The 27,343-nt window shown below is 48.2% G+C and overlaps 1 protein-coding gene across 1 annotated transcript; it reads left to right on the forward strand.

Annotated features, from left to right (window-relative positions):
- Positions 1-1,364: 1,364 nt before the first annotated feature.
- LOC125507130 (probable L-type lectin-domain containing receptor kinase S.5) lies at positions 1,365-5,105 on the forward strand. Its single transcript, XM_048671814.1, has 2 exons — positions 1,365-1,602; positions 4,099-5,105. Exons 1-2 carry the CDS (start codon positions 1,365-1,367, stop codon positions 4,914-4,916), a joined length of 1,056 nt encoding a protein of 351 aa, XP_048527771.1. The 3' UTR covers positions 4,917-5,105.
- The last annotated feature ends 22,238 nt before the right edge of the window (positions 5,106-27,343 follow it).

The following is a 27,343-nucleotide window of genomic DNA, read 5'->3' on the forward strand; positions in this document are numbered from 1 at the left end:
CACGGGATCTTTGATCCGACGGATCACGAGCTCTCGTATCACCGTATCACGGGAGGTGCGGGAGAGCACCAGAAATTCTCCCTGGCTACACCGTCGTACTCTTCCTCCTAAACCCCACTGTTGTCAATGTAGCACTGGAGATGGTTGCCTGCACGTACACACATGGACTTAATCCACCTGTGGCTGAGTTGGTCGCTAGCCGTGCAAGCTCTAATGACCGACACCATAAACGCCACACATCGGTATCCTGTACCACGAACCATGCGCAACGCCGTTCTTCTCCAATGGATCTAGCCTCATCTTACCGTATGGACCGCGCGCGGCCACAACCAGGTCGTCTTTTTCGTTTTTCCTCCTCCTGAAGAGACCTGGATCGGAGTGGCGGTAGACAGCAGAGGAAAGGGAGTGAACCTTTTTTGACGTCCGGAAAGGGAGTGAACCTTGAAGGTGGAGAAAAGGAGCCCCAACGATTACCGCCGGTACCACGGGCATATTCCGGCGACCAAGGAGAGGTTTCTGAACCAGAGAACACGTTGCCCCCGCGCAAGGAAAATTTTGTCACCTTTTCCGGCGAGCAAGGAAAATTTGTTAGACGAGAGTTTCTCGGGCAGCTCACCTCAAACGTGGCCTGATTTTTTAGCTCGAAAGTGATGTGCACACGATGTGATCATGCACGATTAGCGGACGACACGAGTACAAGCCATACAGATTAAACAAACGAAAGCAATCCAACGGTGTGTGTGAGTAGTGCGTGAATGCATCGTGTGCACAGCTAGCTTGCACGGTCAGAGCATCTACAACCGGGCGTATTAAATCCGTCTCAAATGTTAGATGAACGTACCAGTCATCGACCAGTAACAAAAATTCACACAGACAGATGCTTCAAGTGGGCCTCAAACGTCCGGTCTGATCGGACCTGGCCCACGCTGGCCCACCCGGCTCGACATATATTCCTCCCCATCCGTTGGCCGGATCAAACCCTAGCCACTTCACTCCATCATCCAAAAGCTCCCGTCCGGCGATCTCCGGCCTTCTCCGACAATGGCAGATAGCGGATCTGACTCTGACAAGTCCGGATCTGTCGACCGGGTGTCATCCCGTGCGGGCTGGAGGAGGCAATGGTCGTCGGCATTGCACTCCGGCACTCCCGGGAGGACAACGTCCGGCCGACAGTAGGATCTGTCTAACGCAACTCCATAGCGACGAAGCATTGGGCGCCTGGATCCTACGGAGTTGGTTCATCGCGATCCCTGGAGCCTTCAGATCTTCCCTTCCCCAGCACCGCTCCGGCGGAGTATGAGTTCCACCAGGAGATGTGTGCCCGTCGTGGGAAGGAGAGGATAAGGGCCCACCTCGCTGCCGACATGGCGGCGGTGGAGGTGGCTGATGTGGCGGTGCGGGCGTCCGCAGAGGAGGAAGCTATATGCGCCTGCATTGTAAAGAAGCAACAGTGGAGGAATACCCGCGCCCACGCCCGAGAGCAAAATTGGGCAGTCCGTGCCATGGCCGGACTGCCACCCAAGGAGGAGAAGGAGGACATCCCCAGGTCAGACAGCTCCGGCGACGAGCAGATACGGCTCGATCCCTACCGCGTCTTCGACCGTACTTCCGCGAGAAGGACGACAAGGGAGCCGGGAAAGGCAAGGACAGCCGTGGGTGATCTTCTCCACCATAGCCAAACATGCCAAATTTTGGTAGTCCGGTGGCATGTTACTGATGTAGTAGTCGGACAATGTGTGTAATGCATTGTTTACGTAATTGCATGAATTTGTATGGATTTGAGATATGCTAATTGAGGTGTCCGGTTGTGAAAAAGGTAATTTGGGGCTTGACCGATCAGTGTCAGCGGACGCGCCCGGGCGCGTCCGCGGGCGTTTAAGGGGTCGAATTTGCCAAATCCGGCGGTAGATGCTCTTACAAGATTGGTTAGCATCACATAGATAAAAAATAAACTGCATAGCCACATATATATTTGGCATATATTGATTGAATAATTAGACGCATTATAAAGGAATACTTAAAAAAATTATTAACCCATCAAGACTGAAGTCCTATACTTGACATTGGTGCTTCCATTTTTCTGAATTTATTTCAAACTTTCCAGGTATATACGTTTAATGGATGGAGACATTCCCGTCGACTACGAGGCATACATGCGTGTGTTTATAGGGGTGAGTGTATGTAAATGTTCGATGACTACAGGCTATGGAATTCATTAACAACTCATGGAAGGAATGGTTGCTCCAAGTTCTGGCGCCTTTAGATTAAGCTATTAGATGCATGTTATTAATGACCTCGTAGCGAAACAGGTATGTTCGCAATGAAGTGGTTCACAATAAATCAACACCACCAGTGGAGGTCTCTGTTTGTTTTCTTCAAAGTTATCTGGCTTCAATCATCGGAATTAAATTGAATATGAAAGTTGATTCTCGTAAAGGGAAGATGGTCATAGCCCTTGACCAGACTGCTAAAAATAACAACGCTCCAGCTCCGGGTGCTACTTCCATTTGGTGACCTCCAGCACAAGGGTGGGTTAAGTTGAATTCTAACGGTTCATATGTATCGTATGGAGAAATTGGCGTAGGCATGATTCTTAGAGATGATATATGAGCAGTCATCTTCTCAGCATGTAGGAAGTTGTACTCTTGTAGGGAGGCATTAGAAGCGGAGCTTTGCGCATGTAAGGAGGGTTTAGCCTTTACCCTACAGAGAAGTGATTTGTCTATCATTATTGAACTGGATTCAGTCAATGCAGTGAACATGATCCAGAACATGGAAGTTGACAGATCAAACTATGCTCACGTATTTTGTCTATCATTATTCATGATAGATTTCTTTTTTTTTTGCTTCTGATGTATGTTTTGAATTTTGATCTGAATTTTTGAGGGGTTATCTTAATATGTGCTGTGAATATGCATGAATTTTTTTTCAATTTTTTTCGTAATATTTAAATTTGAATTTAAACCGCAAGGCACACGGTGACATGCAAAGGTACATGTCACCTGATCTGTGTCCATCAAACTTGGAACGAGTATAGTAATAAGCTACACGACGTAGGCAACTAGCTAGGCGTTGGAAATAAAAAATGATTTCACGGGCCGGCAATTGGAGGAGCTGCATAAAATAAAGCAACATGGGCCCGTTTGAATACTCTAATTTAGTTAAAGATTAAAGTTTGATTTTAATCCTGAACTAATTTTAAAGTAAGTCTAACCAAAGAGCTGTTTGGATGGTAGAAGTTAGATTGATAATGAATATTATTTCTCAATCTTTGACTACTTTGGACCCTATTTGGATGGGAGGTGTAACAATTTTTTACTATTTTTTCTAATGGGCCCATGAGAACTAACCCAAATAAACTTCTCTATTGTGGGCTAGCTTTTTTTGGATGGGTTAGATCCAACTAACCCAAACTAATCCATCATGTTTGGATATTTTTAGGTTATTTGAGCCCCAACTAACTAAAACTAACTCTAACTTAGGGCATGTACAATGATGGCATATGAATACATATGCCCCATGACAAAATGTAATTTGAAATAACTATATTAATTTTTCTCTTCAATGCAAGCTATCATTAGTGGGTTTCATTAAGAAATAGAAAATAAAGACTCTAGTACACACGCATCTCTACTTTTCACTTCAACCTTTTCAGTTTTTGTCACCGGACCATATTTTTTTCTCTTCAAGTACTCGCCTCCTGAAAAGGAACCCGCTTCCATATCCGAACCTACTTTACATCATATCCGATCCTATATGACATATAATGCATCATCTTGAGGCTATGCATTGTACATGCCCTTAGGAATCCAAACAGGGCCATGGGAATCGAACGTGAGCAATGCGTCACATTCCGATGATGCAAAATTTGACCTGATTCCTTATTTTTCTGAGTAAAAAATATCAGAAGGGTAGGCCGCCGGAAAATGAGTCATCTCTGACTTAACTAATTCCCAATTGGCAGCAGCAATTCACACTCAGCAGTCATCATCACACACTAGCACCCCAATTGCATTAGTATAAAACTTTTGGGTGATGAAGACGTGACTGTTCCCATGTGATCTTGAACGAACAAAGGTAGATTAATTAACAGCTAAGGAACATGGACGCGCTTGTTTGTTTGTTTGTCTGCAGGCTGGTGCCACCAGAACGGCGTGTTGCTGCTGGTGTACGACCTGATGCCCAACGGCAGCCTGGACCGGCACCTCTTCGGCCGCCCCGGCGACGCTCCGGTCCTCACATGGGAGCAGCGCTACAAGGTGGCGGCCGGCGTCGCGTCGGCGCTCAACTACCTTCACCACGACTACGACCACGTGGTGATCCACCGGGACATGAAGCCGTCCAACATCATGCTGGACGCCGCCTTCAACGCCCGCCTCGGCGACTTCGGCCTCGCCCGCGCGCTCGACGCCGACAAGACCTCCTACACCGACCGGGCCGGCCTGCCGGGCACGCTGGGCTACATCGCGCCTGAGTGCTTCCACACCGGCCGGGCCACCCGGGAGTTGGACGTCTTCGGCTTCGGCGCCGTCGTGCTGGAGATCGTCTGCGGCCGCCGGAACTCCTGCTGCCACCCCGCCGGGTGCAGCCAGCTGCTGGAGGAGGCGTGGGAGCTCCATGGCGCGGGGAGCGTCCTCGAGGCCGTCGACCCCAGGCTCGCCGGCGCGTTCGACGAGGCCGAGGCGGAGAGACTTCTGCTGCTGGGCCTCGCGTGCAGCCACCCCAACCCTGGGGAGCGGCCCACGGCGCAGGCCATCCTGCAGATCCTGACGCACTCCGCTCCGCCGCCGGACGTGCCGCCGTCGAGGCCCGCGTTCATGTGGCCGGCTGTGCTCGTGAAGGGCGACGAGGAGATGTGTACCTCCGGCAGCTCGGCCACCTGCAGCACGGTGATGACCTCGTCGCTGTTGAGATAATATAATGGTGGATTGATGGATGGTCACAATATCAGAACCCGCCCGGCGAGTTAGGTGCAATTCGATGGTCATGTGAGAGACGACTAAGTAAAATTTTTACCGGTGTCGGGAGCTAGCGGTGAAGCATCCGCCGTCCACTGCTTATATTGGGATTTGTGCTTGCTTTGCATGTATAACATGAGATATCTTTTCTAATGTTATACGGAAGGGCATCTCCAGCCGCGCCCCAGGAAGGCCTCCCCTCCCCAGACGTTCTTTTTGCGTCGGCGCCGAAAAAACGGTCCAGTCGCGCTCCAGGAGCTCGATTTTCGCCGGCCTGAGCCGAAAACAGCGCCGGCGGATCCAGGCTGAACCCGACGCGCTGGGAGGCGCCCGGGGACGCCGGGGCGACCTGTTTTGGCGCGAAAAAGCCGTGGGCCAGCCGCGTCAGGGACACGGCGGCTCGTCTTCCCCCCAACTGCCTCGGTTCCCGCAGGGAATCAATGGCAAGGCTGTTGCTGGTTAACCTTGCCATTGATTCCTCACGGGCGGCGCGTCTCGGGACGGCGCGCCGACGCCTCCCCTCTCTCGAGCGCGTACACACGACGCGGAGCGGCTATAAAAGCCGACGGTTCTCGCCAGTGCCCAGACCAGAGTCGCCCCTCGCCGCCGCCCAGCCCCTCTCTCTCCGTCTCCGTCTTCCTCTCCCGAGCGCCACCGGCAGCCCCTCTCTCTCCCTCTCTACCACCGCCGAGCCTGTATCATGGCAGAGCGCTTCCCCGGAGATGAGGCGGCGGCGAACGGCTTCGGCCGGCGTTCGCTCCGCGAACAGGAGTCCTGACTCCTGTTCCAGGCGAACATCCCGGCACCGCCGGACATGCGCGCCGGGCCGACGGGGTGGCGGCTCAGCGATGGGAGAGTGCCCGTTCCTCCGTTACCCGACGCCATGGCGAAGCCAACGTACTTCGTCGAGGAGGTCGAGGTCGCGCGCGCCTCCCTGACCGACGACGAGCTCCCTCCCTTTTGCATGCAATTGTAGTTAGAGAGAGCCAGAGAGTGGCTAGAAGGACAATTGCATGCATTCTCTCTCTCCATGCAAAAGGTGGGTATTTTATTTTGTAGTTATATTTTGAATGATCGATATATTTTGAACTAAATCTCAGTTTTTGAAACTTTTTTTATATTTGAATTCGTAGCGAGAAGATCGTCAGAACAAAATCAATTATGGATGCATTTGAACTAGTTTTACTTTTACCGATTTCATAAAACATATTTCACTCAATTAAAAAATAATTTTCGCTCATTTTATAAAACTGCTTCCACTCATGTTGCCAGAGTGGAATAACCATCTTGGCAAACATAATAAAAAATTGAGTGAAATACGCGGACTGCAATGCTATAATTTAAACGAGCTTAAAATTGAGTGAAATGAGAAAAATGAAAAAAAAGGCCGTTTCACACCAAAAAGATATATTTCACTTATTTCAAACAACTTATTTCACTTATTTCAGAAAACGCATTAGCCTAGCTCAACTGAAAAACTATATTTCACTTGTTTCAGAAAACCGATTACAAAATATATCTCATTACAAGATATATCTCAAAGAATATTTGAAGAAAAGCATTTCGCTGAATTGGAGATCTGTTTTCACTCATTACAAAATATATCTCAAAAAGTACTTTTACTATTTCACTCATTTGAAAGAATATAGTCCCACTCATTCCGAAATGAGTATTTCACAAGTTTGAAAAAACACAATTCTATGATTTGGAAAACTGATTCACTCTTTACAAAAACAATCTCTTTACAAGTGCTTTCGCTCGTTACAAAAGATAGATTTCACTCATTTCACTAGTTTCAGAAAACATATTACACTCGTTCAATTGAAATACTACATTTCACTTGTTTCAAAAAAGTGATTTCACTTGTTACAAAAGATAGATTTCACTCATCTCACTAGTTCCAGAAAATATATTACACTCATTCAATTGAAATACTATATTTCACTTGTTTGTAAAAAGTGATCTCACTCGTTACAGAATGTATGTTTCAATTCTTTGGAATAATTTATATCTATGAACTTAGTTAAATTTATTTTTTGAACTAAGTGAAATCTATGAAACGAGATATTTTTTGAAGACTATGAAACATGTTATTTCGAAATCTAATTTAAAAATATTCAAGATTGATCTTGTTCTGAAGATCACGTTGCAAGGAATTTGAATCTATAAAAAAAAATTCTATAATGATCACAAATGGAAACGTATTTCACTGATCACAAATATCAGTATCAAACATTAAAATACGCAGTTCCACACAAAATATATTGAGTGAAATATGTTAATTGAAACGTTGAAAATTAAACTTGTTTCAAATATATCCAAGATTGCTCTTGTTCTAAAGGTCTTGGCGCAATTAATTCAAATATATAAATTATTTCATAAAGAAAATTATAAGTTAAAAGATGTGAATGATTAAAATTTTCATGGGGTGAATAAAATGATGGGTTTGTTGGTGGGAGAGGAGAGAGTGAATGTGTCATAACCTGTACCCATGTCAGAAAAAAAGAAGTATAGGACAATGCATGCGGACGCGGAGTTTCTGCACTCGAGCTCAAATGAGCTCGGGTGAACAGTAAAATCAAAACTAAATCAAAACATTTTTAAAAAATCCAATTTTTTGGGAGAAACATTGACAAAAGTTCTAAGTGCTTGCAAAAATTCGCCATGAAATCACATTTCTAGAAGGCGTGGCAAAAAAAACAAAATCAGTACTCTGAAAAAGCTACTTTCAAAAGCATTTTGGAGCACTGAATTTGTTTTTTTTGCCACGCTTTACAGGAATGTAATTTCATGATGAATTTTTGCAAGCACTTAGAACTTTTTTCAATGTTTTTCCCAAAAAAAATTGGAATTTTTTTAATTTTTTTTCGATTTTATTGTTCACCGAGCTCAAATGAGCTCGGGAGCAGAAAGGCACTTTCGAATGCATGCTACCTTTATCTGCTAATGGTGGAACCCACAAGAGAGTAATACTAACGCTTAAAGCCAGGGAAAGATATCAAATACGTGCGACTGTATCGGGATACACACCATGTGGCAGAATCGCATTGGCTGTACGTTACCCGGTAGCTCCCGTTGCTGATAAGGCTAGTCATAGTGGGAGTAACTTAGCTAGTAACATAGCACATTCTAAATTTTTTTTACTTATGTGGCAAGTAGTTAATGAGAACGAGTAGTAAGTACGTACTACGTATGACATGTGGGATTGGAAACGCCATACTGATTATGATGCCACATCGGCATAGACTTGTCCACTGCGATGCTACTTATCCTAGGCTGGACGTATCAACAGCTCTAGCAGGAATTTGGCTCAGCTTCAAGATCATTCAACCACCGAAGGCATTGTCTGATGTCATCGCCTGGCCATACGTCAGCCAATAAGACTTGGGATGCCCTAGGAGATCTAGAAAGATGGTGCAATTGTGCATGCAACAGAGTCTGGTTTCTAAGAGCATCCACACACGGACCTCTCAAACTCGTTTCATACATCCGGACGAGCCGTCCGCTCACAAACCGGTCAAGTTTTTTCGACTCAGACGGAAGTCTCAAATGGGCCTCAAACGTCGGGGTTGACTGGCATCTCCCATATCCAGCCCAAGTATGGGGCAGATATGGGGGCGTCCGGACACGCCCGCCACGTCGGACTCAGACCATGCTGGCCCACCCGACTCCACTTATATTCGTCCCCATCCACTCATCAGAGTAAACCCTAGCCACTTCACTCCACTCCCCTTCGCCACCCGAGCTCACCTCCGGCGGTTTCCGGCCTTCTTCGCCATGGCAGGCAGCGGATCAGACTCCGACCAGTCCGGATCCATCGACTGAGGTGTCATCCTGTGCGGGTTGGAGGAGGCAATGGCAGTCCGCATTGCACTCCGCCGCTCCCGGGAGGACAACGCCCGGCCGACAGACGGATCCGTCCGCCACGCCGCCATAGCGTCGGCTCATCGGGCGCTCGGGTCCTCTGGTGCTGGATCCTCGCGATCCCGGCTGGAACACCTCTCCTTCCCCGTCACCTGTCGAGCAGAGTATGAGTCCCACCGGGAACGGGCGGCCCGCCGTGGGAAGGAGAGGATAAGGGCCACCGAGGCCCGTATCGAGGCGGAAATGGCAGCGGCGGAGGCGGCTGATGCGGCGGCCACAGAGGCGGAAGCCATCCGCGCCCGCATTGTGAAGGAACGGCAGCGGAGGAACACGCGCGTCCTCACCCGAGAGCGGAATCAGGCGGTCCGTGCTATGGCCGGACTGCCACTGAAGGAGAAGAAGCAAGACAACGACATCGAGGACAACTCTAGCAATGAGCAGATCCGGCTCGATTCGTACCGTGTCTTTAACCGGTACTTCCGTGAGAAGGATGGCAAGGGCGCCGGAAAGGGCAAGGGCAGCCGTGGATGAACTCCACCATAGCCACACATGTCTTTTGGTAGTCCAGTGGCATGTTTAGTGTAGTGTGATGGAGTAGCCAGACGATGCGTGTCCGTCGACGTAATTGCATGAGTTTGTATGGATTTGAGATATTATAATTAAGGTGTCCGGATGTGGATTGTATTTTTTGAGGAGTGCCCGGTCAGTGCCCGCGGACGCGACCGGACGCGTCCGTGGACGTTTGAGGGGCCGGATTTGACAAGCCCGGCTGTAGATGCTCTAAGAAAGACAGACTTATAGACATGACCAATAACACATATAACAAAGACAATATAAAAAAATTGGCCTGTAGTTTCCACAATTTAATATATCATGAAATGAAGCAGAAGTTAATATGTACTACAAGAATCAACAAATATGGAACATGATAAAGCATAAAACTCTTTAATCACCTGATGCATGGTCTTTGGATAGTACACCGCATATGAAGGGTTTGTACATAAACACCCCTTTGTAATCGTCATGCTGCTCGGCTTTACTGTACTTTTTCCAGGATATCAGCATCCGCGCCTTCATTTCGATACTGACTAACCATACACTATCATCATGATAATCCGCCCCCCACAATCGGAAGTGTAGTATACCTGGGTCTTGTGCATCCACAACGGGGAGCCGCGGAACACACAGAGGTAGGTGGGAAGCTTCCAAGGCAACCAATAGTTCGCTTACAATGAGGCTGTCTTCTTCCACCCACCTCATATCCGGGATGCACAGCGTCCATGTCTTGATGCAGAAACTATCAACTTTAACGAACTTGATTTTTCCATCACAGACACCAACAGTCCTGTATGATTCAATCGGCGCGCCGACTTCTTCCGCATTATCATAACTCAAGTTAACTTTTATCACCGGTACAGGGAATTTGACGAACTGAAGCTCACGAGAACATTCACAAATATCATAGAACATAAGTCCAGTTTAATCAACAAAGCACACTTTGTTTTCATAGGAGAAGGAGAAGGCGGTGTGCCACTGGAATGGCTCCAGCCCGTTCTCAAGGTACGGCAACTCTACTTCCTGCACGCGCCACAGCGGGTCCTTTTCGGAGAACCTACCGAGTCCAACCAGCTCCTTGTCAGTGTCTTCAGACGTATCCCCGAAAACTAACAGTTTTCTGAAGGTCACGACAGTAAAGAACTGTCCCCGGCCATGGATGATACCAAGAACAACCCCAGGCCGTCGCGCCCAGTCAAAAAAAAGGTAGGCGCCTAATTGAGGGGCCTGACGGGTTGGCATGGTAAATGAAATACTCGTCAGGGTAGCTGTAGCCGCCGTACTCCTCTTTCACAGGCACCACAATGCAAACAAGCAGGAGCTCTCCATCGGCAGCGACGATGGAGGAATCCCCGTAGAAGCCGGGCTCTTCACGGCCCCTGGGCAGTCGAGGTATACATGAGAGCAGGCCGGTGGACTGGTGACCTTCAGGGAAAGGGAGAAGTTCAAACCCGCATCCGAGCGGAATGTGGCCTTGGTATTATTGTCGAGTTTTCCAAGGACAACTGCAGTATCAAGCATGAACGATCGTGGGGAGCATGGTTGAGTTGAGTGGTGGGAAGAGGCGTGCTAGGCTGCACGACACCTCCTGAAACGCGATGAGGGCAACTCCAACTCGTGACCCAAACGGAGAGAAGACTTATCCGGGTTTTTTTTTTGTCCGTTTAGTTTTTGTTTTGTCCGTTTATTAGGTGACCAAACAAATAAAGATAAGCGTCCAGCCCATGTCCGCTCTTCCCTGGCCGACGTGACTCTTTGACAAAAAAAAATAGGGCTGTGCTACGCGTCGGCAGATGGATCTTTTAAAAAATTTGCCGCCTCACGAGCCATCTGGTGTGACGCAATCTTGCGGCAGAGCGGCTTCTTTCATCACTGCAACAGTCTCGTTGCAGAAATCTTTGCAACTCATATCTTGTTGTAGAATTTTTTTGCAATGAAGGTCTTGTTGCAGAAAAACTTTGCAATAATGATAATGTTGCAGTTTTTTGTCTTCACCCTTGTATGATGTTCTGGAAGAAATGTTTTGGAGTATGATTGATGTTATAAAAAATCTTGCAACGAAGAGTAAGTTGCAAAAAAAGAGCGCCACTGTGTTCGCCGTGAGCTCTGCTAGACGGTGGTGACGGAGGATGATCGGCGCCCGTCCCCACCTTCATGCTTCCGCCGGCGAGCTCCATACCTCCGACCAGGCCGCCTTGCTGCCATCCTCCTGTTCATTCTGTTTTTCGGTCTTCCTCCGTCTCTCGCCGCACGAGCACCGTGCGCCGTTGCCATCGCGGTCCTTACTATGAAGCTCGCCTCCAACTCCGCCGGACCTCACTAAGCCGAGCCCCCGCCGCTCACGGGCATCCTCGACTCCTGCTCGCGCGCCATCCTCGTTGGATCCGGCAAGATACGACTTGGTTTCTCGTCGCCATCACCCTCCCAGCGTCATGGGTCTCGGCCTCCGCCGCTCCCGGACGTCCCTGCACGCCATCCTCGTCGGATCCAACGAGATCCGACTGGAATCCTCGCCGTCGTCTCCCTCCTAGCCGCATGAGTCTCCGCCACTGCAAACTCTCTTTTCTGAAACAAAGGCCAGTTGCAGAAAACGTGGACACAAAGGGGCTTGCTCCCCACTGTATGATGAAGAGTCAATCCGACGGACACCGAGGCGGCAGACGCTCGCACGCGATCGGTCGGCTGAAGGTAAGCTTTTCCGAAAAAAATACCCAGCCCAACAGGGCATCTCTCATTTGTTGCACAGTCCAAACTCCCTAAAAAAATTGCTCAAAAAAAATCTAAACTAGTAGACTGCCCGTGCGTTGCCACAGGATTTTAAAATTTTGTGCTAGTTGCATGTCAAATTTTATCTGGATAGAAAAGATAGCTAGTAACATAGACGAAAAAACAGTTAAAATCCATTTCACTTGCAACATATTCAATAAAAAAAGTCAACCCTATACATAGAAAGACTTATCATATTTGATTCACAAAATAAAGAAGGCGACTACAAAAGCATGTTATGAACTTAAAGGGTTCGATAGAGAGCAGCAGAGTTGTTCTCCGGGATATGATCACTGACATACGACATCTCTAAGGACTATTTCAAAATGGACCCAACATACCATGAAGGTTATTTCCAACATGATTCCGGATGAGCAGAGATTTGTTCTAGCATGTGGTGCATGCACTACTAGGGAGTTTTGAGGCTATCAGCAGCGCGGGCAGCCGCGCTACCAATAAGGCGCTACAGCTAACTGTTAGTAGTAGTGCGGTCTGTACCCGCGCTACTACTATGGACTGTATCAGCAGCGCGTTTCCAGAACGCATTAATATTAATTAGCTGTAGTGATTTTCTGGCCCCGCGCTACTGCTATATCTTTCATCATTCCCCCCGGCTTCCTACCCCGTTTCAGCTTCAATAATCAACAATTTCCAGATACTAGGTACTACTAGCTATCAATTTCATAAAGCATTATAGGTACTAGGTAGTACTCCCTCGGTTCCAAATTACTCGTCGTGGTTTTAGTTCAAATTTGAACTAAAACCATGACGAGTAATTTGGAACGGAGGGACTACTAGATAATAATTTCATATATACTCAACATGCATCCTCAAGCAGTACAAGGTGATATCGACGACGATCATTATATGTAGTTCTAGATAATATCGACGACGATCATCATATGTAGTTCTACATGATATTGACGACGATCATCATATGTAGTTCTATATGATATAGCCACACACACATATGTAGTTCTAGATGATATCGACGACGATCATCATCCTCAAGCCTGGGCGGTGGGTGTTCCTGATAGTAATTATGATGGACTGTCCAACACGAAGATTCTTGCCAACGAGGAATCTCTTTCACCCAACCGAGTTTAAGTGTGTGCGATCGTCTGTGTCCATGCGGTAAGTACAGGTGGTGACGGAGCCCCTTGCGGTAAGGCGTAGTCCAGCTGAGCCTTCTTCATCAGGCTCGATACCACAACTCACAGATAGGTTCTTTGGCAATTTCTGAATAAGAAAAACATATCAATTAATAAATAGCCTCGCACATACTCTTGCAAATATATTTCTATTAAGTCTAGATTTCTACACTATCAAAAGACACAGTACTACGCATTTGTACTAACTAATCATGAATTCTACTAATAAGTATATATGGATTATCTACACGATTAATAGTTTCTTAGATTCTACACTAATAAGAGCATGTGATCAGACTCTACACTAAAGCATATCATCGACTAGATTCCACAAAGCATATCATTGGACTCAACACTAAGCATATCATCGGATTCACTAAGCATATCATCGATTAATTTGCATTTGTAAGTATAACATACCATTTCATGCCGATCGACCATGGTACTTGTCAGGCGGGTCATGAATGGCACCCCGACAAAGTCATCACGTAGCGGAATTATGTCCCATAGGTCGTACACATCCTCCTCGCTCAGCCTCATTCTTTGAGCTATGATGGCTTCATGAAGTGGGTTCTCATCATCTTCATTGAGTGGGTCCTCATTATCTTCATCATCTTCGGCATCTTCATCATCTTCATCATCTTCCACTAGGTTGAGATAAATGACAGCCAGCTTGGGTCTTTCTGCTCTGAAGGAGAAGCTGATCAACTCACCACCAGTAAGACGCATGTGGGCAAGGAAACGGGCCCATCCATCTCCTCCAATCTGCGACATATTGCGTCCTTTCTCGACATCCATAGTGTATGCCCCCCAGGAGCCTCAAATATCACAGTGTCTCCTGTCAGCTTGTTGAATTTCAACCTCACATTGCATGGGATGATCTGTGTAAAAAAGCAAAATGACACAATGCAGTAATGCCAACACTAAAAATAAAATACTTGTTACATTCCATCTAATTTCTTACCGCCGCATGACGAAACCTCGGCTAGAAGTAGATGCCGAACAGCTTGCCAGTTGCAAGGCTGCTGGCGCACCTTGACTTGCACAGTCAACATAGTGGTGGTGGTGGTGGCGCCATTTTCCTAAAGCAATATGAGCAAATGATTAACGATTCACTTCACAGGAAAGAAAAACAGTAGCATGTGATATTTTTGGTTCTTCCGCGAGAAGCAATTTTATGGACAAAGCATTTTGGTGGCACCTATTGCCGAAAAAACTTTTCAAAAATATGTACCAAATAAGGGTACCTCCTACCAAGACATTTCATCTCATTTGGCCCCTATTACCTAAGATAATTGATTAAAAAAACAAGTGGCAAATTTAACTAAATTGGCACCTACATTTTGCCAAAAAATAACTTATTACAAAAAACCAAAAGCATCTACCTATCCATGTACAGAAAAAATAACAATAAAATGGTGCACACTAAATCAACTAGATCAACTAGCCTACTAAATCCACCAGCATACTAAATCAACTAAATCAAAATGTTCTAAATCAACTAAATCAACTAGCCTACTAAATTAACTAAATCAAGATGTTCTAAATCAACTAAATCAAAATATTCTAAATCCACTAAATCAACTAGCCTACTAAATCAAAATGTAGCATGGAGGAGGGGTTGTGGATGGAGGAGGGAGGAGGGAGAAGGAGGGGCGACTCGAGGAGGGAGAAGAGAGTAGGACGGAGGAGGAAGACGGAACAAGGAGGGGCCAGCCGGCGGTGAGTGGAGGGAGGACAGAGGAGGAAGGCGGAGCGAGGAGGGACCGGCCAACGACGACTAGAGGGAGGACAGAGGAGGAGGCCGGTACCGAGTCCAGCGAGGAGGAGGAGGTGGCGGCGACGCAGATTGGAGGAGGGGCAACGGGGGAGGACCGGCGTGGAGGGTTGAGGGGATCGAGTGAGTGTGAGTGTGAGTGGATCGGATAGGTCGGAGAGGGGGGAGATGGAATGGCTTAGCAGTAGCGCGCTATAGCAAAAGGCGCTACTGCTAAAGGACCTAGCAGTAGCGCCTTTCACAAAGAGCGTGCTACTGCTATGTGTCAGCATATAAAAATAGACATCAAAAATACATTGATCATCAATGATCTTCTTGTGTACAATCTGATTTGTCAATATGAGTCCTCACCAGTTTAGAAACTGGTGAAGACTCATATTGCGGCCACAAATTCTACACATAGAGTTCAATGAAGAGCAAGTGGTTGTGAAAGTTTGAGAAATAACATATTTAAGGTGGTACAAACTCTCTTCACGAAGCGAGGTGGGACTAATTTTTTTAGTAAACTTAGCAGTAGCGGTTATTGTGTAAATGCGCTACTGCTATGGTCCCTAGCAGTCGCGCTCTTCATATTAGCGCGCTGCTGCTAGAACTAGCCTCGCGGCGGCGTCGTGGCAATTATAGCGGTAGCGCGTCTTATAGTGGGCGCGCTATTGATACATTTATTTCAGCAGCGAGGTTTGTGCGCGTGCTACCGCTGGTTAGCAGCAGCGCCTTATTTTAAAGCGTGCTGCTGATAAAATTCTGTGTATAGACTTTTCCCTAGTAGTGATGACATGGAGGAGGCTGATAACTACTTCAAGCTGAGAAAAGATTGTTGCGGAAAACTTTCCAACTTTCCTCTACACAAATGTACGGCTGCTTAGGATGCTTGCTTATGGCAAAGTTGTAGTTGATGCTGAAATCCGAATGCGAGAAACCAAATGCTTGTAGGCCCCTATGAAATTTGCCCTCACTGTGATGAAGGTGTTTGGATCGGAGTACCTGAGAAAACCAACTATTGAGTACATAGAAAAATTACTGACAGTTGGAGTATCAAGCGGTTTCCCAGATATGTAATGTTCAGTTGATTACATTCATGAGCAATGGAAGAAGTGCCCAAAAGGTTTGCGCGAGCAGTTACCAAGATCACACCAAAGAAGGCACCATCATACTTGAAGCAGTGACATTAAAGGACTTTTGGATTTGGCATGCTTTCTTTGACATGCCTGGTTCTCACAATGATATCAATGTGCTCTAGCGATCTCCGTTGTTCAAGCGACTTTGTGACGTGAATGCTTTGACATACAATTAGACCGTCAACAGACACAACTATAAAATGAGATACTACCTTGCCGATGGTATCTATCCTTAGCGAGAGGCGTTTGTGAAGACTATATTCGAGCTAGGAGGTAGGAAAGAATGTCTCTTTGCACAAATACAAGAAGGTGTTAGGAAGAATATGAAGAGGGCATACCGGGTCCTCCAAGCTTGCGGGGTATTGTTCATGGAGCTGAAAAGGTGTGGGAACCAAAGACATTGTGACAGCTAACGACATGTTGTGTAATCTTGCATTGTGGAGAATGGTGGCGAAGAGACAGCCCGCACACACGATTTAATTTGAGAATCCCGAAGTACAGATCCGGTCCATGCACGGAATAAAATGGGAAGTATGTTGTGAACTTTCTAGAAATACATTGACAACTTCTAGATCAATATGTGCAACTATCCAATGATCTTGTGAAACATATGTTGGTGGAAATCAATAAATTCTATGTTTGAACTATGTATTTTTATGTACGAATAAATATTATTACTGTGTGGCATTCATTGTTACGTGAAGTTGTATCATCAAATGTGACGCCCCCGATTTGACCGTACACTAATCATGCACGCAAATGTGTACGATCAAGAATCAAGGACTCACGGGAAGATATCACAACACAACTCTACAAATAAAATAAGTCATACAAGCATCATATTACAAGCCAGGGGCCTCGAGGGCTCGAATACAAGAGCTCGATCATAGACGAGTCAGCGGAAGCAACAATATCTGAGTACAGACATAAGTTAAACAAGTTTGCCTTAAGAAGGCTAGCACAAACTGGGATACAGATCGAAAGAGGCGCAGGCCTCCTGCCTGGGATCCTCCTAAACTACTCCTGGTCGTCGTCAGCGGGCAACACGTAGTAGTAGGCACCTCCGGTGTAGTAGGAGTCGTCGTCGAAGGTGGCGTCTGGCTCCTGGGCTCCAACATCTGGTTGCGAGAACCAGGTAGAAGGGATAGGGGAAAAGAGGGAGAAAGCAACCGTGAGTACTCATCCAAAGTACTCGCAAGCAAGGAGCTACGCTACATATGCATGGGTATATGTGTAAAGGGCCATATCAGTGGACTGAACTGCAGAATGCCAGAATAAGAGGGGGATAGCTAATCCTGTCGAAGACTACGCTTCTGGCAGCCTCCGTCTTGCAGCATGTAGAAAAGAGTAGACTGAAGTCCTCCAAGTAGCATCGCATAGCATAATCCTAACCGATGATCCTCCCCTCGTCGCCCTGTGAGAGAGCGACCACCGGTTGTATCTGGCACTTGAAAGGGTGTGTTTTATTTAGTATCCGGTTCTAGTTGTCATAAGGTCAAGGTACAACTCCAAGTCGTCCTGTTACCGAAGATCACGGCTATTCGAATAGATTAACTTCCCTGCAGGGGTGCACCACATACCCCAACACGCTCGATCTCATTTGGCCGGACACACTTTCCTGGGTCATGCCCGGCCTCGGAAGATCAACACGTCGCAGCCCCACCTAGGCACAACAGAGAGGTCAGCACGCCGGTCTAAACCTAAGCGCCCAGGGGTCTGGGCCCATCGCCCTTAGCACACCTGCACGTTGCGTGGGCGGCCGGAAGCAGACCTAGCCTAGTGGCGTTCCAGTCCAATCCAGCGCGCGCCGCTCCGTCGCTGACGTCAAGAAGGCTTCGGCTGATACCACGACGCCGGGATACCCATAACTACTCCCGCGTAGATGGTTAGTGCGTATAGACCAAATGGCCAGACTCAGATCAAATACCCAGATCTCGTTAAGCGTGTTAAGTATCCGCGAACGCCGACCAGGGCCAGGCCCACCTCTCCCCTAGGTGGTCGGAACCTGCCCTGTCGCTCCGCCTCAAAGATCCACTCGCGGGTGCTCCTCAAGCCGACCCGTCTTTAGTCACCACATGTATCATGTATAAAGTATATAGTATATACCCGTGATCAACTCCCGAGTGATCACGGCCCGATAGTATAGCATGGCAGACAGACAAGGATGTAGGGCCACAGATGGAAATACTAGCATCCTATACTAAGCAAGTAGGATTGCAGGTAAAGGTATCAACAGTACTAGCAAGGACAGGCTATGCATCAGGATAGGAATAACGAAAGCAGTAACATGTTACACTACTCTAATGCAAGCAGTATAGAGGAGAGTAGGCGATATCTGGTGATCATGGGGGGGCTTGCCTGGTTGCTCTGGCAAGAGAGAGTGGTCGTCAACTCCGTAGTCGTACTGGGTAGCAGCGGCGTCGGTCTCGGTGTCTAGCGAGAGAAGAGGGGGAGAAACAATAAATATTTAAGCAAACAGATGCATAGCGATGCATGACATGACAAGTAGCGGTGCTAGGGGTGCCCTATCGCGGTATGAGGTGATACCGGTGAAGGGGGGAAACATCCGGGAAAGTATCCCCGGTGTTTCGCGTTTTCGGACAGATGAAAAAGAGGGGGAAAGTTGCGTGTTCGCTATGCTAGGGATGCGTGGCGGATAAACGGGCTGCGTATTCAAATTCGTCTCGTCGTTCTGAGGAACTTTCATGTATAAAACTTTTTCATCCGAATTACGGTTTATTTTCTATGATTTATCAAAGTTTTAGGCATTTTTGAAATTTATTTAATTATTTAAATTGAACATTATCCAGAACAGTGAAAGGTGATGTCAGCATGACATCACCATGACGTCAGCAGGTCAAACCCAGCTGACCAAAGTCAAACCTGGCCCGTGGGTCCAGCGGGACCCACCTGTCATCCTCTGTTTAGGTTAGTTAGGGTTTAGCTAATCCAGTTACTGTTTAATTAAACTAACTAATTAATTAGGTTAATTAAATAGGATTAATTAACTTAATTAATTCACTAATTAATTAAATTAATTAATTAATAAATTAATTAATTCATTTTATTTTATTTTATTTTTCATTTTCTTTTAGAACGTTCTGTGGGCTGGGCCCCTCTGGTCAGTGGCCCGAAGGGGTCTTAGCGGGCGAGTGGGCGTTGCGGGTGCGGGCGTCGGGTCACCTGGACGCAGCCGTAACGGGTGCGGCCCAGCGCCACGGGGCGCCGGCGGCCACGACACCGGCAGGCGGCCGGAACGGCGCGGAGACGGAGGGAGCCGTGCGGCAGGGGAGGAGGCAGCGGCGCGTGTGGCTGTAGGGGCGCTTGGGGCGGCAGCGGGCGCGAGCTAGCAGCGCCGCGGCAGAGCGAGGCGGGGCTCGGGCGCGCGTGCATGGGGCACACCGGGCGGGGCGAGCAGCAGCGCAGCGACGATGGCGCGCGCGGACCACGGAGTCGTGGCCCTGGGCAGACGAGGCCCAGGCGGGCGCGTAGGCGGTCAGGAGAGGCCGGAGGAGGCCACGGCGACGGGCGCGCGCGGAGGAGCTCGTCGGGGCAGTCGGGAGCGGCGACGTGCAACAGAGAGGGGGAGAGGGAAGAAGCTCACGATGGAGCGCAGGGACTAAGGCAGCGGGGGTCGGGGTGGTGGTCGGAGACGATGGCGTCGAGGTAGACGAGGCAGACCGGCGAGGGAGCGCTCCTGGGAGGCCGTCCGGCGAGGAGCTCCGGCGGCGGCGACGGGGAGCGCCGGCGACGGAGAGGACCGTGGCGATGGCGTCCGGCGATGGGTCGCAGGAGGGATTCGAGCGGCGCGGTCGATCCCACGAGGGAGAGGCGCGAGAGATCCGGGGATGGCCGCGGGCACCGGGGCGCCGACGAGGTGCGGCGGGGTGGCACGCGGCATCGGCGGGGTCGGGGGCGCAGTTGCCCCGATCCCGATCCAGACGGGGAAGGAGGGAAGCGAGGCGTGGGGGGGAGTGGGGTTGACCGATCTAGGTCACACGGGAGTGGGGGATATGGGGGCGCCGGCTGGGTCAGTTGGGCCGGCCTGGCTAACAGCTGGGCCAACTGGCCCAGTGGGGGGGGTTCTTTTATTTTATTTTTTTGTTTGTTTTCTGTTTTTGTATTTTCTTTTCTGTTTTATTTTAGTTTCCTTTGAATTTGGTTTTATAAACTACACCACTGGTCCCTAATTTAGTTTTAATAAGTATGCCACTACCCTATAAGTTTTTGGCAATAAAACAAATAGTTTAATATTTTATCAAATTGAAAAGGGTAGTTAGTTTAATGTTTTGCTCCTGTTTAAATATTTTAGTGCACTTAATCCTTTTATAAATTGTGGTTTCTCCACAATAATTACCTATGCATTATTTGGCAACACCCCAACATTTTAGTTTTAATATTTGAAAATATTTTATTGTCTGCTTGATTTTGAATTTGAATTCGAACCGGTTTCGAACTAAAGCGAGATTAGCAACAATAATCGAGGTGACATGGCATCATTAACGTGGGATTACTGTAGCCTAATTACCCGGGCGTCACATCAAATGATCAATGTGCATGTGTCTGCATATATTTAAGGTTTTAAAAGCGGATGTGCGGTCCAACGTTTAGGGTTTGAATTTGCCTAGTCTGGTTGCGGATGCTCTTTGCTCATGCAATGCAACACATACATGCGGCCCTTCTCTTTGCGGATGATTCTTTGATTCTCATGAAAGCCAACCAACACAATGCGGAAGCTCTGAAAACGGCGTTAGATTTATATTGTCAGGCATCGGGACAATTGGTAAGCATTGAAAAATCCAGCATTTTCTTTAGCCCAAACACGAAGGTGGAGATTAGGGAACAATTGTGTATAACGCTGAATATAATGACAGAGGCCCTCAGTGACAAATATTTGGGCTTGCCAGCAAACGTGGGTATAGATAAAACAGACTGTTTCCAATTTCTGATTGAACGGATTGTCAAGAAAATTAGTGGCTGGAAGGAAAAATTATTGTCTGCCGGGGGAAAGGAGATCCTGCTCAAGGCTGTGATCCAAGCCATACCCACATATGCAATGTCGGTCTTTAAAATTCATAAAAAAATTGTAAAGGAATCATTGACGCGATAGCGCATTTCTGGTGGGGAAACGAAGAGAACCAGAGGAGGATGCACTGGATGGCCTGGTGGAAAATGCGCGTACCTAAAAACCAAGGAGGGATGGCATTTCGTGATATTCACTGTTTCAATCTAGCACTGCTCGCCAAACAGGCATGGCGCCTTCTGGATAATCCTGATTCTTTGTGTGCCACAATTCTAAGGGCTAAATACTATCCTGATGGCGATTTATTAAATTCTAAGCAAAAAAAAGGCTCTTCTTTCACCTGGCAAAGTATTATGGCTGGCATAAATTCTCTGAAACGTGGCTATATTTGGCGTGTGGGGAATGGACAAAATATAAATATTTGGAAAGATGTCTGGATCCCAAATTGTGATACTAGAAAAGTTGTGACACCTAGGGGGGACAACTGTTAACTAAGGTGGGTGATTTGATTGATCCTATTTCAAATTCTTGGAACGAAGATCTGATTACACAAACAATGTGGCCCATTGATGTTCAACAGATTCTCTCAATTCCAATCTCGCAACATGATATGCCAGATTTCATTGCTTGGAGTTATACGAAAAATGGTATGTTCTTGGTTCGGTCTGCTTATTTTGTGGAGTGGAACCACCAGTACGGAAGTAGACTAAGACATTCTAACGAGATGGGGCGAAGCACAGTTAATCCTATTTGGAGTAAGATATGGAAGTTATCGTGTCCGGCAAAAGTCAAAAAATTTATATGGCGTACATTACATGGAACGCTTCCATGTCGGGTTACGCTCGCAAATAGACATATGAAGGTCGCACCCATTTGCCCTACTTGCTCTGAGGGTTCTGAAGATACAAAGCATATGCTTTTCCTTTGCAGTAGAGCAAAGGAGGTTTGGACCAGGCTGGGGATGGATGATATCATTGATAAAGCTTGCAAGGTTGACCTTGCTGGAGAGGCGGTGTTGGAATACCTACTACTTCTGCCAGACCAAGAGTTGAGGATAATGGGTCATCACAATGTGCGTGAAATGATTGCTATTTCAGCATGGTATCTATGGTGGGAAAGAAGGAAGTTAGTGCACAAGGAGACAACTCAGAATGCACTTCGGATTTTAATGGGGATTCTAACGCTTACGTCAAACTTCGTAAATGCATCATCCCCCAAGGCTACTATGAAAAAGGGGGGATGGTCATGTCCTCCTAGGGGTTTTGTGAAACTTAACGTTGACGCTTCTTTTGACCATGACCTACTTAAGGGCACGATGGGGACGGTTTTGAGAGATGAAAAAGGTAGGTTTATCGCAGGGGGAAACGGGAAGATTGACTATTGCGATGATGTGTTGATGGCGGAAGCCTCAGCTCTTAAATTTGGTATAACATTGGCGCAAAGGGCGGGATGTAATCACCTTATTATTAACTCAGACAACCTGGAGGTGATTGATACCATGAAGAACGGAGGACAGTCGGCGGGTGCGGCGGCGGCAATTTTCGACGATTGTTTTCATTATGCTTGTGACTTCGTTGCTAGTAGATTCGAACACTGCAACAGAGAAACAAATAAAGTAGCTCATAAGCTTGCGAGTTTAATTAGATTTTCGTTGGTTTTTGAATGGTTTGAGGAACCCGTAAATGAAATTGTAATGACCCTCACAGACGATGTACTTGCTATCTCTAATGAATTAAGTTTTCGTTTATCTCAAAAAAAAAAACATGCGGCCCTCGTGTAGCAACCGAATGAATCGTTCGCCCTTGTGTAAAAAAAGGGTGGTTGTTCCACGCGAGCCAGGCTGCCTTTCTGTTACTGCTCGTCCTTGCTCATGGGCAAGCAGTAAGGCTGTCTTATATATTCGCAATGCCGAATGCGAAGAAACCATCGATGCCCAGGGCAGCGAGCTGGCTAGGTAGAGTCGAGACCGAGAGAAATGGAACATGGCATCATCTTTGTGATGCTCCTGGCCATGGCGGCCACCGTCGGAGCGCGGTCAGGAGCCACGGCGCAGCCATCCTGCGTCCCCACTGCAGATGGCGCCCCTCGCATGCACGGTACTACTACTACTACTTGCGAACTCTTGGGAACAGCTAGCTATGTTTCGATTGTTTCCTCGCTCTTTTCTCGATATGAACAAATTTCTGGGGTTTCTTTGTACAGCCGGAGCAGTGCCCCCGTCGGTCGCCGCCAACTCGTCCCCGGCGCTTCATCGTCTGCATCGTCCTGCCAGAGGACTGCCAACGCACCCAGCTCCGGCGGATCATGAACCGCGGTCACTCGCCCGGCCGCTTCCTCGTCTGCCTCGTCCGGCCAGAGGACTACCGACAACACCAACTCCCGTGGATCATGAGCCGTGGTCACCACCGCCGCCCGCCATGCAAGGGTGATTAGTTTATGAAAGTGCAGCCGTGCCTGTTTCTCAGTACGTTGCTGTTGATCACCTGGCAAAAAGAAAAGACCCAGTGTCGTCGCTTTAATATTCTGTATCCTGTAGTGTAGTTCAGTCTAGTTCCAGTTTTTGTTTTTTTTTTTTGAAACGGAGGCAAAAGCTTTGCCTCATGTATTAATTAAGTAGAGAATAGAGTTTTTTCTTTACAACACACACCCTTTACGCGACATGGCAATTACTCTCGCAAAATAAAAGACCCTAACTTCTTTGCCCTGGCGGTGACCCAAAGGCTTGCCTCGGCCACAATGGAGTTGAGCAGAATTGGCGGAGGAGCGCTCTTGTGCCGAAATACTCTTGCGTTTCTCTCGTTCCAGATTACCCATGACACAAGCATGGTAATCGACACCTTGGCCTTCCTGTCTGTAGTGCCGACGTCGCATGTACTCACCCACCAGCTCTCAACTGAGTCCATCAAGTGCCATGAGGTCGTGTCCATGTCGTCAATGCCGAATCTGTGAATGACCAACCTCCAGAGCCTCAGAGAGTAGCGGCACTTGAAGAGGAGATGTGGCCCACATTCCTGCACGCCCTTGCACAATGGACAAGGACCGCAATTTGGCCACCCTCGCTTGGCCAACCGGTCGGCAGTCCAAATTCTGTCCTGAAGCGCAAGCCAAGCAAAAAACTTCACTTTCGGTGGCGCCCAGGCCTTCCAAACCATATGGTCCATGGGGGAAAGAACCAGGCCCAAAAATTGTGCCTTGTAAGCAGAGGCCGCCGTGTACTGGCCAGAGGCCGAGTGCTTCCACGAGATGTCATCATTGGTAAGCTCATCAAGCTGGACCTCATCCAGGAGCATCCAGAGGGAGAACAACTGTCTAATATGCTCAGCGGACACAACTGCGGATGGAGGTTTGATCCTAAGGATCCAAGCGTTGTTCCTGAGGGCCTCCCGCACCTTCCAATTCTTTCGTGACGAGGCCTCGAAGATGAGTGGAGCAATGTCCTTGGGTTTGCGGCCAAGAAGCCAAGGAGAATCCCAGAAAGGCGTTCGCGCACCATTGCCCACAGTGATGGTGGTAGAAGCATAGAAGAAGTTGAGGTCTTCGGCGTCGCATGGGTTCCCATGCCCCACCCAGAGCTTAGAAGGCTCCTTCCATTCAAACCATGGCCAACGCAAACGCAAGGCACGCGCGAACTTCTCCGTGTTGAGCACCCCAAGCCCACCGTAATCATGTGGCCGAGCTACCGTTTCCCAATTCACCTTGCACTTGGCCCCGGTCGTCTTGTTCGAGCCGGCCCAAAGGAACGCCCTCTCTAGCTTGTCGATGGTGCGTAGAATGCTTGGCGGAATGACAAGAGGTGTAATGAAGTAGACCACTTGGGACGCGAGAACCGACTTGACAAGAGCCGCACGCCCAATGGTGGTGATGTTCTGGCCCTCGTATGTTGTCATCTTGCTTGCCACTTTATCCACCAAGAATTGTAGGTCAACCAACTTCAGCTTCCAGACAGAGAGAGGGAGCCCCAAGTATCGTAGAGGGAAAGACGCCCTCACAGCCGGCAACCCTTGTGTGATGTGCTCTAGGTCAATGTGATTGCACCGAATGGGAACCACTGAACTCTTACGGAAGTTGGTGCAAAGGCCCGTGACCTCCCCAAAGCCTCTCAGGATAGCTGCGAGGTTGTCAATATCCCGTTTGATCGGGGCCATGAACACCGCCGCGTCGTCCGCGTAGAGAGATGTCTGTACCATAGCACCCCTCCCTCTGATCTTATGTAGCATCCCCTTCCTAGTGGCCACATCAAGGATTCGTTGCAGAGGGTCAATAGCGATGACAAAGAGGAGAGGGGAAATGGGGTCCCCTTGGCGTAGCCCATAGCCGTGCTTGATGGGGGTGCCGGCCACCCCATTCAGCAGAACCCTCGAGGAGGAGGAACACCACAAAGCCACAATCCAATCTCTAAATTTACTTGGGAGCCCCCTCCTCTCAAGGAGATCAAGCAAATACTCCCATCTGACCGAGTCGAAAGCCTTGCGGATATCAAGCTTGAATAGAAGGGAAGGAGTCTTGCACTTATGAAGACGCTGAGCAAGGTTACGGACATACATGAAGTTATCATGGATACTCCGCGTTTTGATGAAAGCACTCTGGGCGTTGGAGATGAGAGTGGACATGTGCGGGTCAAGCCTGATGGAGAGCACTTTTGCAATTATCTTGGCAAAAGCGTGGATGAGGCTAATGGGTCTATAGTCGACGACCCTCTCCGCCCCTTCCTTCTTCGGTAGGAGCACAATGTTTGCGGAATTGAGCCAATGCAGATTTGTTGAGTGGAGGGGGTCGAAACGGTCGATCGCCCTCATGAAATCATGCCTAATGGTGTCCCAACACTTCTTGAAGAAAGCACCCGAGAAACCATCCGGCCCGGGAGCCTTGTCACTAGGCATGTCGTTGATCGCCTCAATTACCTCCTTCTCGGTAAAGGGGTAGTCAAGCCCTTGAAACTCATGCTTCTCCAAGTTAAGCTCCTCCCAGTAGAAGTCATTGGTACTCCTATCCCCTCTTCTCATTGCATGCGTGAAGTGCTCATGGAATATCTTCTCCTTTGCTTCGTGCTCGGTCACCCATCCATGATCATTCATGATTCTGTGGATATGATTTTTCCTCCTTCGCGCATTGACCCGTCTATGAAAGAATTTGGTATTAGCATCACCCTCTTTGATGTTTGAGATGCGAGCACACTGCTTCTTGCGTGCCTTGTCAAGCACGGCCAAGCTTATTACCCTCCGCTTAAGCCTAGCCCGAAGGTCAAGCTCCTCGGTGTTTAATTGCCTGCCTTCCTGTGCAATGTCAAGGCGAAGAATCACCAGAAGGGCAGCCTGGAGATGGACCTTGGCTCGAGAGAAGAGACCTCTGCTCCATTGCGACAGACGAAGAGCCGTTTTCTTGAGCTTGTGGAAGAGGATGATGTAGGGCTCAGTGTGATCAACATGCTCATCCCATGCCTTTTGGACTACCTCGCTGAAACCGGGCATGGAGACCCAGAAGTTTTCGAACTTGAAAGTCTTAGGCCGCCTAGGCCCCTTATCATCGGCGAGCAAAAGCGGACAGTGATCGGAGAGGGACGAGGAGAGGGCGTGGAGCACATGCGTGTTGAAGGTTGTGTCCCACTCGGCGTTGCAGAAGAAGGAGTCAAGCTTGCTCAGCGTTGGGTTTTGCCTCTCGTTGCTCCAGGTGAACCTCCTATTCTGAAGATGGATCTCTTTGAGCTCGCAGCTATCGACCGCTGCCCGGAAACGGTTGATCCTACTGCGGTTCACATTCCTCTTGTTTTTATCCCTCGCCCGATAAATTTGGTTGAAGTCCCCACAGGCTAGCCAAGACACCCCCACCGGCGGTTTCTGTCCAAGGAGCTCGGCAAAGAAAGCGTCTTTGAGGGCGGGGTCAGTAGGACCATAGACGGATGTTACTTTAAATATTGCCCCCGATTCGCGAACACGGACCATGGCGGAGATGCAGAAAGTTGTGGTAGTGATGTTGGATATCTCAACTAGGAGATCATCCCAGAGCAGCAGGATCCCCCCTCTGGTACCATTCGCCGGTCGTTGCGCAAAGCTACGCAACCGATGACCCCCTAAGAAGGCGGCCGTGAATTGGTCGATATTGTCGAGTTTCGTTTCTTGAAGGCAGACCACATG

This window comes from Triticum urartu, chromosome 5, assembly GCF_003073215.2.
Source record: "Triticum urartu cultivar G1812 chromosome 5, Tu2.1, whole genome shotgun sequence".
Classification (NCBI taxonomy): Eukaryota; Viridiplantae; Streptophyta; class Magnoliopsida; order Poales; family Poaceae; genus Triticum; species Triticum urartu.